This window comes from Ovis aries, chromosome 1 (genome assembly GCF_016772045.2).
Source record: "Ovis aries strain OAR_USU_Benz2616 breed Rambouillet chromosome 1, ARS-UI_Ramb_v3.0, whole genome shotgun sequence".
NCBI lineage: Eukaryota > Metazoa > Chordata > Mammalia > Artiodactyla > Bovidae > Ovis > Ovis aries.
In genome coordinates, this window is record NC_056054.1 from 74,924,804 (window position 1) to 74,940,825 (window position 16,022).

The window sequence follows — 16,022 nt, forward strand, 5'->3', positions numbered from 1 at the left end:
TGTTGTTTCATTATTATCTTATTTTTAAAAGAGTCATTGTTGTAATACATATCTGGCATGCTAAAAATATTATATGATGCAAAATCAGAATGTTCTGTTCTATTCAATTTCCACCTTAATTTAGTAAATATCTTTATGTGCCCTCTAGACACAAGTATGAGTAAGACAAACATAGACCTTCCAGTAAGTAGTTCCCTGGGTAACAGAAGAATCATATGTCTTAAACACAGAAAAATTATTACAATGTAATCTGCCAATGTGTAGGGTTCATTTTTATACACGGTGCTCTTGGAACCAGTGAGAAAGAAAACTTATCCGAGAAGGGAGGAAAAATAACACCTTAACTAAATCTTTAAAAAAAAATGACACATGTTATTGTGGAGAAGATTTTACCTCTCTAAATGTCAGCTCTAAAATTCAGAGAGTAATAATTATTTCAATAATTTATTGTGAAGACTGAGTAAATCAATGATGATAACCTCCAGAGGTTAACACTTTCTCTTTATAAGGCACTCTCTTGAGTGCTTAACCCTTTATATCTTCAGCCTCCCAAACTCTTCAAAGTTAGGTACAATTGTTCATTTTATGCATAGCAGAACTGATTCCTAAATTATTGTTATTGCATTATAGTTCATATTTTTATTATGATTAGGCTATGTGTTCTATTCATGCTTTAAGGCTACAGTTGAAATAAATGGTTGACAAAAAACAATTCAAAGCATAGGTGTGTATACTTTGGTTGTGAGCAACGTTACTGATCCAAAATCATATGCAGGTTCAAACTAATCAGTACAAACACTTATGTGTCTTCAGGGATTTGCTCATGCTGTTCTCTGTGACTTGAATTCTCACCTATTCCTCACTCTACTGGACATGATGTATACCTTTCAGGACTCAGTTTAAATTTCACTTTCTCAACTCAGCTTACCCTCCCTGATAGGTTAGGGAATCTGTTAGGTTTCCTAGCTACTGGCTCCCACAGTACTGTCTGACTGCTCCCCTCAGCACTTCATTATAATTTGCCTAATAGTCTGTCTTTCTCAGTAAGCAATAAGCTACCTGAGGGTTAGCATCATTCTTATCTTGTTCATCACTGTGTCCTTAGCACCCAGACACTGCAAGCATCTAGTTAGTCACTCAAATATATTTTCAATGCTGGGTTTGGAAAATAAAGCTGTTGGGGGCCAAACAATCCATCTTACAGCTTGCTGGGGATGAAAGGAGAGCAGGCAGGCAACAGAGAGTGACGGAGACATGGTAGATTAGAGAGATCTTCCCCCATTCAGCTCCTATTGCTTGCTAACATGATTTTTCTAGAAAAATGATTAACTACTTAAGTACGATTAACTGCTCATAAGCAGTTCAATAAAATAATAAAAGAGCAGTAATTAGAAGGCAGCTGTAACTGAAATATACAGGTTACTATATGATATGGCCAGATAATCATTTACTAATCTATTTTCAGAGTCAGGTTTTCTTTGTAGGCCATCATCATTTTTGCTTTCATTTGTATTATTTGCATTATCTTTCTTCCATTTTCTTTTTCATAATTTACCACCCCACCACCACTAAAACATCCCTTCCCAACCTGTTTCCTCTCTCTCTAGCATCTTGAAATGAAACCCGCTTATCTTTATCTTTTTTGTTATAAACATGTAAAATCACAAATTTTCATTTAAAAATAACTGGCTACATTTTATGGTTGTCAATGGAAATTGTGTTATTCAGTCTAAATATTTTATTTAGACTGAACACAATTTCTATTGTGACAACCTCTTCAACAAATGCGCTTTAAATCTGTTGTTATTGCCTTCATTTTGATAATATTTTGATACTTTAAGTTCAATTCAGTTCAGTCACTCAGTCATGCCCGACTCTTTGTGACCCATGGACTGCAGCATGCCAGGCTTCCCTGTCCATCACCAATTCCTGGAGCTTGTTCAAACTCATGTCCATAAAGTTGGTGATGCCATCCACCCATCTCATCCTCTGTGATCCCCTTCTCCTCCTGTCTTTGATATTTTATATCTAGTTTAGTTGTGTTGTAGAAAAAAATGTAGTCCGTATGTATTTAACTTAAAACTATACATACACACACACACATATATATATATTTCTGAAAGTACATGGTCAATTTGGATAAATGTTCTTTCCACAGGTGCCTGAAAAGGTCACACTCACTCTGTTAGTTGGATACAGAAACTTTTATACATTTATTAAATCAATCTAATAAATTTAATTCAAATAATTCTTAAAAATTTTAAGTAAGGCCATGTTGTAATGTAATTTTAAGAATGTTTATTCTTCTTTTCACTATTTATTTTTCTCTTTATTTTTATTAATATATTTTCTCTGAAAGTCCACTTTTGTTACATATAAATACCACTACATTAACTTTTTTTTTTTTTTAGTTAACCATCTTTTATTCAGTGTTGTTAAATGAAGAGTACTTTCATACAGGTTTAACAAAAGGCACTGAAACTTCATTTAACAGCTGTGGCAAACTATCATGGTTAGTATTTGCATACTATTTCTTTTTTCAACACATTATTTTCAAGTTTGCTACAATAATGGCTTTCTCTTCTAAACATCTTATAGTTGTTTGAAGTATTCATTTTTAATCCGTAATAGAACCTCTTATGTTTTAATAGGTAAACTTGATAAAAGTAAGTTTTGTGGTTAATAATATATTTGCATTTATTTCTTCTATCTGCCTTGTGTTTCCTGTTTCCTGTGCTTTGTATTTGCTCCTCATGCTCCTGATTTTTATTTTCCCTTTTTTGTCTCTCACTGGATTAAGTTTTCTACCATCTCAGCCATCTTTGTTTCTATGACTGCTTACAAATAACAAATTGTATTTCTAGATTTTATGTGATTACCTTTTTTAATTTTTAACACAGATATTTCAATGTTTTAAAAAACATATTCCCGTTATCAAGTATTTCTCTTCTCTCAAAGGGCCCTTAGCACCCCTGACTACCTGACCCCTGACTCCCACCTCAAACACCTTCCTTGTCAATTTTATGTAAAATTTTTATCTCTATCTTTATTTTTCACCCCCCAAAATGAGTTGTCATTCTTTTCTAGTCAATAGTTAATTTTATTTATGACTATATTTTTTCTGGTTTCCTTGCATCATCATTTCTTACATCCCTCTTTCATTCCAAGTTTGTCTCAATTATGCTGAAGAATAATTTTCTTAAGAATTCTTATAATAAGGTGAGTGACAAACCACCTTAGATTTTAAATGCTTACAATATCTTTATTTATGTTTGTATTGTTGAGGGAGAAATACAGTCCTTTAAAGGACTAGAAATACTAGTCCTTTAAAACACTGTGTTCTTGGCTTCTAACATCTATGGATACTAATGAGAAGTCTGAGGGCAGATTGTTGATTTTAGAATAATCTTTTCTTTTTCCCCCAGAAGCTGATTCTTTCAAGAAACTTGGCATTTCACAATATTACAATTGTGTTCTAAATGAGGAACTTATATCTTTCCTCTCTTTTGGAAAACCATCTACAACTGCCTTAAGACTGCTTTAAGACTGCTCTACATCAATTTCTAACCTGGTTCTAAATTTAAAGTTTTACTTGTATTTTTATTTCAGTGAATATTTCTAATCAACTATTTCATATCAAATTCAGTTTTATTAATAATTTTACCTTATTTATGTGGATATGGTTTTCTATTTATTTTAAAAGGCCTGAACATGATATTATTTGGTTTCATTAGGATAAAATCATCTGTAGTTTGAGTCTTTTGATTATCACTGGTTAAGTAGTTTTTTAAACTGGTTGAACTAGTTTTTCTAACGTTGTTTTGAACTTTAGGTTTTAGAGTTACACTGAGAGAAAAATTTTCTGTTTTTGCACTTACCCTCCTGCTTCTTACATCAAGTACACAATAGCTTCCACCCAGTATCACTCCTCTCCCTCTCCACCACTGCAGAAACCAAGTTTCTTATTGGAGGCCCAGAGCTCCAGTCTCCAGGTAATATTTACAGACAATATAGAAGCAAGTTACTGGGCCACTAGGCACACACCTAAAACACTGAGACAGAGCCCTCTGCACCTTCATACCAGCCCAAGCCCTATTCTTTTTATTTTTTTTTTTTTAAACTTTCTCCCTGGGGTAGTTGAATCCAGTTCTCTACCATGCATAAAGCTTTTGGTATCTACTACCCCATAGCAATCAAACTCCCAAGCAGCCCCTGATGGTTTGCTTATGTAGAGACTAGTAGGCAGTGGTCCAAGTCCCCTATCTACTGTTGAATGTTTCCATATCAGGGCTTTCCTAGTGGCTAAGTGGTAAAGAAACCACCTGCCAAAGCAGCAGATGCAGAGTCTATCCCTGAGTTAGGAAGATCTCCTGGAAAAGGAAATGGCAACCCACTACACAATTTTTGCCTGAGATAATCCTGTGGACGAAGGAGCCTGGAGGCCTACAGTCCACAGGGTCGCAAAAGAGTTGGACATGACTTAAGTGACTAACCAGCAATAACAACAACATTTCTATACCATTTCTGGCCCCAAAAGGTATTTATCTACATTTTTATACTTCAGCTATTCATTTCCTTGTGTGCTTATCATGTGTCATTTATCATTACCATTTGGAGCAAATGGGTATTTAAATTTTAACTCACAGCATCATGGTTCATGCTGATACATTACTACTGCTTTATTCATCAAATATATTTATGAAAAACTACATATTTTAAGTTCTTAAGATTCAAATCAGTGAAAGTCCAGCCATCTACACAGTAAGGTGCCCCCAAGAGTATATATATTTGAACGTATAAAGAGCAAATTCAAAAACTTTAATAGCAAATAACCTTAAGAACCATGCGGTTTTGGTAAATTCAAATATTATTGCACCAAATCACTGAAACTTATTTTTTATGTGTTAAAATTCTAGATACTAATGTATAGCTTTAAGTCAAACTAAAATTTTGTGATAAAAATCATCTAGCAATCTGTCCAGTCATGCAGTCTTATTATCCATCACTGTGCCAGCACTGAAGATATTTAATAGATTTCCAAAGATTTTTGGAAAACAATGTCAAATATTTAAATCTATCAAGACATTATTCCTCCATATTAATCATTTCATTAAGACTGAAAGGGGAGACACAAATGAGGCCTGAACAAATTTTACTTGTGTTTGCATCTCCAAGAGCCACGCTCTTGATTTTATTGATATGAACTATTGATTTTATTAATGTTTAAAGTATATTCATGTACATCTTTATTTCTTTTAGAAACACTTTTTTTTCTTTCATGTGAACAGTACTCATAAACTATAACACTTTTAAGATAAGAGTAGTATTGAGAAATTTTATCAAAGACGATATAAGTTTGGGACAATAAAGAAAGTGTGAGGTATCAATCTAATAACTATTACTAATCCATATTCCATTTATAGGTGAACTGCAAAAATATTAGCCATAAGTACCATTACCCACAAAAATTGTTATTTCCCATTATCGTGATAATGTATCTTAACAGGCACGTGAACTGGCAGATCTTACTGATCACTTTGCCAAACTGTGACATAAATGTGACTGACACATTCTCAAATTTACTTACAAACCCGTTATCACAAAATCAAGCTTAGGTTTTGCTAATGAACATAAACTTAAGTCCTAAGGAACTTAAAAGCTTAAACTTCAGAACTCTCAATAGCATAGGCCTCTTCCAAGGCCCTGCATTGATATAGATAGTACTATTCTGTGTAATTCTTCAAAGAAGGGACTCAGAGTTTATCATCTCATACCCCACAAAACGTGAATACTGCCTGTATAATAATCCTTCAATGGCAAGGAAAAAAGAAAAAAAAAAAAAAAAGCTTTTTGGTAACATGTACAAATAAAGAAAATTACTAAGCCATGTATATTTATCTTACACAACCTAGTTTAATAGTTGATTCTTATATAACAGAAAATGATGTAGCGACCTCATTTTGGCTTCCCTGGTGGCTCAGCAGTAAAGAATCCTCTGCAACATAGAAGAGCCTGGGTCCAACTGCTGGGTTGGGAAGAACTCTTGGAGAAGAAATGTCAACCCACTCTAGTATTCTTGCGTGGGAAATCCCATGGGCAGAGGATCCTGGAGAGCTATAGTCAGTGGTGTCATGAAAGAGTCAGACATGACCACACGACTAACGACAGCAACAAGGCACAGTAACTGAGGTATTTGTGGTTGAGACAACAAGGTGTTAACACTGGCAGCTTGCAGCCAGAAAATTCAAGTTTACTTTGACTTTGTAATAATGACCTAATATTAGGTGGGGCAAGTGAGGATTTGTGAAATAAAAGGAATTTGAGGCTTTTTACTCTATATCTGCCCTTTATTACATGTGAATTTGTGTGAGCCTCTTGTTACTCATACATATAATGAGGATGATAACATTTATCTAGAGGGTTATTTTGAGTATCATCAAGTTCTAAGTACAGTACCTAACACTGTCCAGGGCTAAAGGAGTTTGTCTAATTAATCATCAGTTTAGAAGCATTTTGATCCTTCATTTCCTAAAGCCCAAAATGGGGAAAATATTAGCAAGTTTACATGTCTTAATGGTTATCAATATTTTTAAATGAGATATTACAAAAAAGCATTGAGGTGCTATGCAAGTATACAGTATTATGACTACATTTTCCCCCATCTGATCCTGTTTTTTTGTACTAAGATCTACTCACCTCTGGAACCAACAAGGAATATTAATGGAGATTGGATTATTAGTCTACAGATGCTAATGTAAATGCATATGCCTTATCAAGTCACTATGGAATTTCAGGACATGTAGTATGTAGAAGCAGCCTACAACAATGCTTAATTCTAATCAATGCTCAATCAGTGTTTGTTTGATGAATTAAGTCCTCACCTACCGGGAGTATAATACACTTGGTGTTCATATAAGCCAGTTTTCTTGGGATAGTGCTGGTTTGCTTCTGCTGCACTGCATTAATTGCTAACAGTGTTCTCATTCATTTTCCAGTCTTTTGCATGATTAACTTATAAAGCAACTGACATAAGACATAGAGTATACCTAATCTCACAGTTCAGTTTATGTGCTTTTTTGCAATAATTGATTTTAATATGAGGACTACACCTAATTTTTTCTTCTTCTATACTTATCTATTTAATAGATGGGAAGATGCATCACAAAAATACATTATTTGAAAAAAGACATAACATTCAATTATTTATTAGTGTACATGTGTCTCTATATCCTCCGCCAATATAACTGCGGACATCAGAAGTTTAAAGCTTCTAGCGACTCCATGTTCAAGTTGAAGATACCGTAGGAATATTTATCCTATTAAAATAATCACTAATTCAAGTAATCATGTTCCTTCTTCACTCACAATTCTTTAAACTATTGACTGCAGCATTTAACAAAACATGCTGATGTCATTCAAATAATTTTACTAGTTTACTTAATGTAGCCTCTTAATGTAGCCTCATAATATCTGATTGAATTATATCAGTGTATTTTTTATTATTTGACCAGTGCTTACTGTAAGCACTGGTCAATTTGATTTGAACTACGTCTATGCAATAAAATATAGAAATAAATACAAATAGCAAATGATAGTGTATAAATAGCATATGATGATGGGAAAAAATAGGGTATTTCAAATGAGAGCTGATAAAAGACCTGAAAAATACAGTTAAAGAAAAATCTAAAGAATAACTCAGTTCTGTTCTTAACTAAAAGTATAAAAAGTAAACTCAAAGTACAGTGCTAGGAGTATATGCCATGCAAAACAGTACGTTTAATGGGTATTAATATAATCCCATAGAACATTTACTGTGAAAAACAAGTACTGTTTTCCAATACCAATTTCATAATCTAATGTATTCCTAAAAATTCATAATTGAGGCAGCAACCTTAAGTACTAATCCTCTGAGCCTCATTCAAGATTTAAAGTCAAACTTTAGAACCTCGGAATTATAATTTTTCTAAATTGTTCCTAAAACTCTTTAACATCAGTGGAAAGGAAGTGATTTGACATGCAGTTAATTCTCTACTTACAGTTATTTTTCAAACTTTGGGAAATTAGTAGAAAGATGCATTCTTCATTATCCTTTTGTAGCAATTCATTAGTTAAATTTGAGAGGCAATGAGAGTCTAGCTAGTTACTTAAATGTGATAAATATATGATTTCTTAAGAAGTCAACTAAATGATCAAAGACATGTCATAATAAAAATTTCAAGTATTATATCTATGTAGAGAAATTTTAAGACCCTGATGAAATTGATAAGAAAATCCACAGCAAGCTATTATTTCCAAATTACTTATTTGAAGCACTACTGTTACACATAACTGAACTAAGAAAAAACTGCCCCCTAGAGAGATCTAGAATCATTCTGTAGCCTGTCTGTCTCACATGTACGCAAAAGTGTATGAAGCAAAGTCACTACAGATGTGGGCACAGCATAGGATTGACAATACAGGACAAAACAAAAGTAGTTAAAGTAGCTGGTCTCCTGATCCTCCTCATGCTATCCTTTATGTGGTTTATTCCTTTCCTACTACATACTACATACATTTCTGTTACATGTCCTAAATCATATGCCCATGTTTAAATGGAAAGGTATCATCTAAGGTATGGATTTAAATAATAGAGGTAGACTATGGAGTTGATATTTCAGAAATCACACATATAGGAATATATACACGTATAAACTATAGGAAAAACGTTTTTGAAAAATACCATACTATTTTACTCTGCTCTCCTAATCTTTGCTTAATTTGGTTGAAAAATAGATTTATAATCATTTAAAAGTCAAAAATCAATCATTATTTTATCAAACAAACAAGTTATTTGCATCATGTTCAGCTTTTACTTAAGTACTCCTATCAATAGTTTAGTAGTTTGAAAGCGTAATGGTATTTGCATACTATTATTTATAACATTTAATATTTTTATTTTAGAATTATTTTTTAAAGTCATACTGTTTATAGTGGCAGTCAATTAATTCACTGCATTATGCTTATTATTTTCATTGAGTTGATTTAGTGTTAGTTTCAGGTTATGTGTGTGTATACGTGCTCAGTCATGTCCAACTCTTTTGGAACCCACTGGCTGAAGCCCTCCAGGCTCCTCTGTCCATGGGATTTCCCAGACAAGAATTCTGGAATGGGTTGCCATTTCTTCCTCCAGGGAATCTTCCAGACCCAGGGATCAAACAAGCATCTCTTCCGTCTCCTGCATTGGCAGGCAGATTCTTTACCACTGCGTCATCTAGGAAGCCCTAGTTTCAGGATACAGCATAGTGATTCAGTATTTTTGCAGATTATACTCTACTTTAGGTCATTATAAAATAATAATTTCCTGTGCTATATAGTATATCCTTGTTGTTTATCTATTTTATACATAGTAGTTTGTATCTGCTAATCCCATATCCCCAATTTGTTACCCCCATTCCCTCTCCCTTTTGGTAACCACAAGTTTGTTTCCTATATCTGTGAATCCATTACTGCTTACCTTCACAACAACTTTGACTGTTGGGTAAATTTAAGTAAACAACCCTTTAAAGGAACTCTCTAAAATAAATTGCCCTAAGTGGTCAACTTAAAAAAAAAAAAAGAAAAAGAAAAGAAAAGCCTTCCTATGTAGTTCCACTAGGAGATTTTTATTTATAATTTGATAGATATATTTGAAGCCACAGTAATAAGAAGCATAAATGGAATGTAATAAGAAGATACATTCCTATCTAAATTCCATGAGTCTCTTAAAATGCATCTAATACCATCCTAATCTATGCTATGTCTGAAATAAGTAGACTTTGCTTTGGAAAGCAGTGGTACAACCTCATTAACACAAACAGAGTTCTCAGAGGAATGGTGTTTCCCTTACTCGCCACTCTCCCCACCCACCTTCACTGTTTCCTTTCTCTCTTTTCCCCTTCTTCCCTCTTCCTCCCGCCCTCTCTAGTCCAAACCACAGACAAATAACATTATTTTAACTGATTTTGCTTCGAAATGCAGTGTTAGTTTATATAGATACTGTGTGACCTTTTACTTACTACATCCTTGCAAGCCTGCCCCGCTTTAATGAAGAAACAATGAGTCCCCAAAGAAAAATGTGGAAGAATTCAAGTGAATCTTCTCCATCAACTAGGGATTGTCTCAGGTTGTAAAGATCATACCTTGCACTGGTCAGGTAAACTAATGCAATTTTGAATTTGGTAGGAAAAGAAATTAAATCCAAGAATTTATTGCAACAACTCACAACCTCAAATTGTTTCTCTTTTCTCACTCCCAGGAGCCCTTCCTTAGAATTAACCTGTCAGAAAGCAGGAAGGGAATAAAAACCTGATTTATTACTAAAAGCAAAGTAAGATTTAAGCTTGAGGGATATTATGAGAAGGGTCCTAAAAAGAAAGAATACGTTGTGTTTGAGTTGACAACATCAGACAGATAAGTCATTAATTAAAAATCTAGTGCTGACAGGTTATTTAATTCGGTCTTCTAGCCAAACAGACCCCAAGGATTACAAAATTCTACTGTATCCTCCATATAAGCTGATCATTTAAATGATACACAGGAATTGATCTGGTAGTTGACTCCAAAAAGGAGACCCCAGAGAGAATAAGATGTCTCCGAGCTTCAAAGTCATTTAAAAAGGATTCATTAAAAAAGAAAGACATGGCTCAAACTTATAAGAAAAATAGGGACAAAATGTTTTCATATTATTCCATTATAAATTTGCATACAATAAACACACCTGCTTTCAATCCATAGGTTCACAAATATAATGTTAAAAAATATTATTCAGTTTGAGGGTTTTTGATAATTCTATAACCTCTATTTCTCAAAAAATATTACAGAAGAATGCTGATGTATTCTTTCAAGCTGTGAAGATTAAAGATGGTTTCAGGAAAAAAAAACAGTTAAGATAGTTTGTTTCTTTTTTTCCATAATGGGACCCCCTAGCCACACTACAACGTAAAGTTAATGAATAAATTCTATTTTCAGATACTCCAATTTATATAACTTTCAGTGAAAGTATTTTAATAACCTTCTGGGATTACAATTAATTTGACATATGGTTTTAGAAATTTCATTTTTGAAGCCAAGTTGTTGAATAAAAACATCATTTATGGCACAAAATACTTAAACTGTAGCTGTATTTCACACTAAAAATGTTGGATATCAACAAAGCTCCAAAGATTAAAGTTATTTTAAGATTTTTGTGCTTCAGGGATAGAAAAAACAATTGTACATCTTACATACCTCAGTAGCATATTGCTGCAATCCACCAATATTAATTGGTCCCTCTTCAGTGGCATACAAATTACATCCACCTACACAAAGATCAGAGGTGGGGCATACCATTCCACAGGTCAGACCAAGTGGGTTGTCAGAAAAAATCATCTTAGCAGCTCCATAATAGTTCTGCAAAAATAAAATGTTCTTATGTAACAACGTACCTCTTAACATTCAAATTATGATGGCTTTTTTCTATTAGATCAGTGTATAAGATGCAGAGGTTATAATAGTCTTTAGCATCAGAAGCTATCAAGTTAGCATAGTAAAATATACACGTATCCAATACATATATATTAATAATGAATAATGAAATTTGGTAAATTGAAATTTAAAATAAACCATCTAATTCTATCCTGCTACAAATATTTCTTTTCAGTTTTATCAAAAGTTAGTTAAGTAGATTGCTTGAACAGGCTTAAAACCTAAACCTTAAAAGTAAAGAAAAAAATTACGCTCAGGTAATTCAGGATATACTCCATGTAACTATATTAAGCGTGGCCAGGGCTCTCTTTCCATTCAATTCATCTGGTTTGTCCATGGATACTATGTATTGTGACATTCTTGGGTTGAGTATCATCCTTCAATAACAACCTATTAACCAACTATGCAGATGAAACTCATTATACAAGACTAGACTGTAAAGCTCATCCCTCATCACTCCCTTCCACACATTTGACTATTATAGACTAGTTTAGAATCTTCTGCATTTCATTAAGAATTTTTAGAATCCTACTTGTTCATAAATTATACAAATACATCATTTTTTACTGAATAGTGAACAATACATTGAACATTTCAGAAATATGTTTTCCTTTCATGAAAACTTAAAATTGAATCTGACTAGTATTTTTCAAAGCTGTTAAGTATTTTGTCAAAAAAAAAGGATAATTTTGAGAAACTGTAACAGTCAAAAGATCCCCATGGAGATGTAACATCTAAATGCAATCTGTTATTTTAGAGAGGATCCTGGATCAGAAAAACGACATGAAGTAAAAACGAAGGAAACCTGAAGAAAATATAAACTTTAGTTAATAATAATAACATATTAGGCTTCCTTCAGAGCTCAGTCGGTCAAGAATCTGCCTGCACTGCAGACCTGGGTTCGACTCCTGGGTCGGGAAGATCCCCTAGAGAAGGAAATGTCAACCCACTCCAATATTCTTGCCTGGAAAATCCTATGGACAGAGGAGCTTGGCAGGCTACAGACCATGGGATCGAAAGAGTTGGACATGACTTAGCGACTAAACCACCACCAATAACACATTAATAATGTTTCATTAGTTGTAACAAATGTGCTATACAATGTTATATGTTAATAATAGGTGAAGCTGTAATAAAATTCTTTGTCCATTTTCACATATAAAAATACTCTAAAATACATTTTAAAAGAAGATAAGGAAAAATGTACCTAACAATATGAAACAGATGCATTTATTTCTTTCAGCTTTTATTTAAAGTACATTTGAAAGTCTTTGAAAACATACATTATTTCCACGACTAACTTCAATCATAAATACAAATTCCTAGATAAAATATTGAGGATAATAAAGAATAGCAATAATCTTTACTATTTATTAACTCTGTACTACATTTCTGACACTTTACCAGGTCTTTATCTAAGTTTTTAACATCAATCATCTTATTTAATATATCTAGCACTCAAGAAAAAATTTCTAGGCATGAGAAAAAATAGAATTAAATCTTTGATAACCAGATAAAAAATAAATTAATGAAGCACACCCACAGATGATGTGGAAAGTAATGCTAGCAGATAAACCTTTAATTTAATTTTAATAAAAATTCAGGCAAAAAGACACACAAAATACATGAAACAATAAAAATGCAATTGTAATATTATAATTACTTAAAAAAGAATCAAACTGATATTGAATAACTGAATGAAACATTTAAAAATGTAGGGCAAAACCAATACAGTATTGTAAAGTAAAATAAAGTAAAAAAAAAAAAGGAACAGAAATAAATAAATAAATAAATAGTCAAGTGCAAAAAAAAAAAGTGATAGCTAGCAAGAGAAAAAAATTTAAAAAAATTGCAACACACACACACAAAAATATAGATCTAAATGCATGATTTTAACAGCATCCATGGTGGATTAACAATATTTCTCTTATTCAGTGTCTACTTAGCAACCAACAGTCACATCTAACATATGTAAATGCCTCTTCAATACACATTTTCTGAATACCTAGTAGAAATGTGTTATGAGATTCAAGTTATAAATAAGGAAAGTGAAGTATAAAGGGTAAATAATTTGCCAAGGGATCATATAGTATATAAGTGGCAGAGTCAGAATCCAAAGCCATATTGTGGCTATATGTTCTTAGGTACCAAGGTATATTTTTATATGAAAGCCTACTGTTTATTACTCAATAGATTATAAAATTTTGTATGATATTATTATTCAGTTATAGCACATACCACAATGTAAAAGAAACACAAAGCTCTTTTCATTATAATTACGAAGGTAAACAGCAAGCCCATTAGATTATTCTTTATACTTCATCAGATGATTTTTGTTTATATAGTTTCTTTAGTTTTGATCCTTTCATTAGTCCATTTTAAAATTGTGAGATATGTCTTTTACTCTTAATTCAAAAGATTAAGATCTGCTTCTTTCTCTAAATTTGGTCACATTTACCAATATCTTTGTGACGGTATGCTAGTATCACTAATAAGGACCAATAATAAAGCATTTAAATGACAAAGTCTAATTTTCAAAAATTAACATTGGTCTCTCTTAAACATATAGAAAGAGCATATACAAAAAATAAGCCAAAGATATTATATCATACATTAATAAATAAAAACTCATTAAATAGCAAAGTTGATTAATAAAGCATTTGAAGATGATTTGGTTTTAATGATGAATTCTATAAAATATTCAAATATGTATATCAATTCTTAACAATTACCTCCAAAGTACACATATCTAATTTAACCAAGAAATGCAAGATTGGTTTATTATGCCAAATACACTGTATCAATAGGATAAAGAATAAAAATCACACAATCATCTCAAAAGATGCAGAAAAGCATTTGACAAACTCCAACAAAACTTATGGTAAAAACTTACAACAAACCACAAACACAAATCAACTTATTCTCTGATAAAGAACCTCTATGTAAATCCAACAGCTAACATCTTATTTTATGCTGAAAACTGAATGCTTCCTCCCAAAGATCAGGAACAAAGGATGTGTTTCTTATTAGCACAGTACAGAAAATCTTATCAGATAATTTGACAAGCAAGAGAAGTAAGTGCTATTCAGATTGCAAAGGAAGAAGTAAAATTATTTCCACTTCTGATGAATGCAAAATGCAACATGCCAGGCTGGATGGAGCATAAGCTAGGATCAAGATTGCTGGAAGAGATATCAGTAACCTCAGATATACAAATGAAATCACCCTTATGGCAGAAAGTGAAGAGGAACTAAAGAGCCTCTTGATGAAAGTGAAAAGAGGAGAGTGAAAAAGCTGCCTTAAAACTCAACATTCAAAAAACAAAGATTATGGCACCTGGTCCCATCACTTCACGGTAATTAGATGGGGAAACAATGGAAACAATGACAGACTTTATTTTCTTGGGATCTAAAATCACTGCAGATGGTGACTGCAGCCATGAAATTAAAACACACTTGCTCCTTGGAAGAAGAGCTATGACCAACCTAGATAGTGTATTAAGAAGCAGAGACATTACTTTGCCAACAAAGGTCTGTCTGGCCAAAGCTATGGTTTTTCCGGTAGCCATGTATGGATGTGAGTGTTGGACCATAAAGAAGGTTGAACACTGAAGAAGTGATGATTTTGAACTGTGGTGTTGGAGAAGACTCTTGAGAGTCCCTCGGACTGCAAGGAGATCAAACCAGTCAATCCTAACAGAAATCAATCCTAAATATTCATTACAAGGATTGATGCTGAAGCTGAAGTTTCAATATTTTCACCACCTAATGCAATGCAAAGAACTGACTCATTAGAAAAGACCCTGATGCTGGGAAAGATTGAAGGCAGGAGAACAAGAGGACGACAGAGGACAAGATGGTTGGGTGGCATCACTGACTCAATGGACATGAGTTTGAGCAGGCTCTGGGAGCTGGTGAAGGATAGCAAAGCCTGGCATGCTGTAGTCCATAAGGTCACAAAGAGTCAGACATGACTGAGCGAATCAACAACAACAAATGATAGAATAATATTTCACATAGAAAACTTAATAAAGTTAATTTAAAAATTATTAGCACTGTTATCTTTAATTTTATGAATCAATTGGTGCCTTGGGATGCTTAGATTGAGCATTACTTTGAGGCGTGGATATGAAGGTGTTTCTATATGAAATTAGTTTGAATTGGTGGATTCAGAGAAGTAGATTGCTCTCCTCAATGTGGGTAGGTAACATACAATCCATTGAGGACTTGAATAGCATAAAAATGGTAGAGAAAGGATAAACTTGTCTCTTTGGTTGAGCTAGGATATTAACGATATATACACTGATTTTATATGTATATCTATCTATCTATATATGATATATTCTGCTTCTCTGGAGAATACTAATAAGCTTCCTTGGTGTCCCAGATGGTAAAAGGCTGCCTAGAACGTGGGAGACATGGGTTTAATCCTTGGGTCAGGAAGATCCCCTGGAGAAAGGAATGGCAACCCACTCCAGTATTCTTGCCTAGAGAATTCCATGAACAGAGGAGTTCGGCAGGCTACAGTCCATGGGGTTGCAA

General features: G+C 33.2%; 1 protein-coding gene across 6 annotated transcripts in view; it reads right to left on the reverse strand.

The window, feature by feature from the left end:
• The window catches only part of DPYD (dihydropyrimidine dehydrogenase), a 930,457-nt gene that overhangs the window by 673,182 nt on the left and 241,253 nt on the right, over positions 1–16,022 (reverse strand). For all 6 annotated transcript variants that reach the window (XR_009599787.1, XR_009599789.1, XM_004002217.5 and 3 more), the window contains exon 5: positions 11,245–11,406. Coding sequence is in view for 4 of the 6 variants with exons in the window: in XM_004002217.5 (XP_004002266.3) it covers positions 11,245–11,406 (162 nt within the window). In the remaining 2 variants the exon portion in view is untranslated. The remainder of the gene's footprint in view (positions 1–11,244; positions 11,407–16,022) is intronic.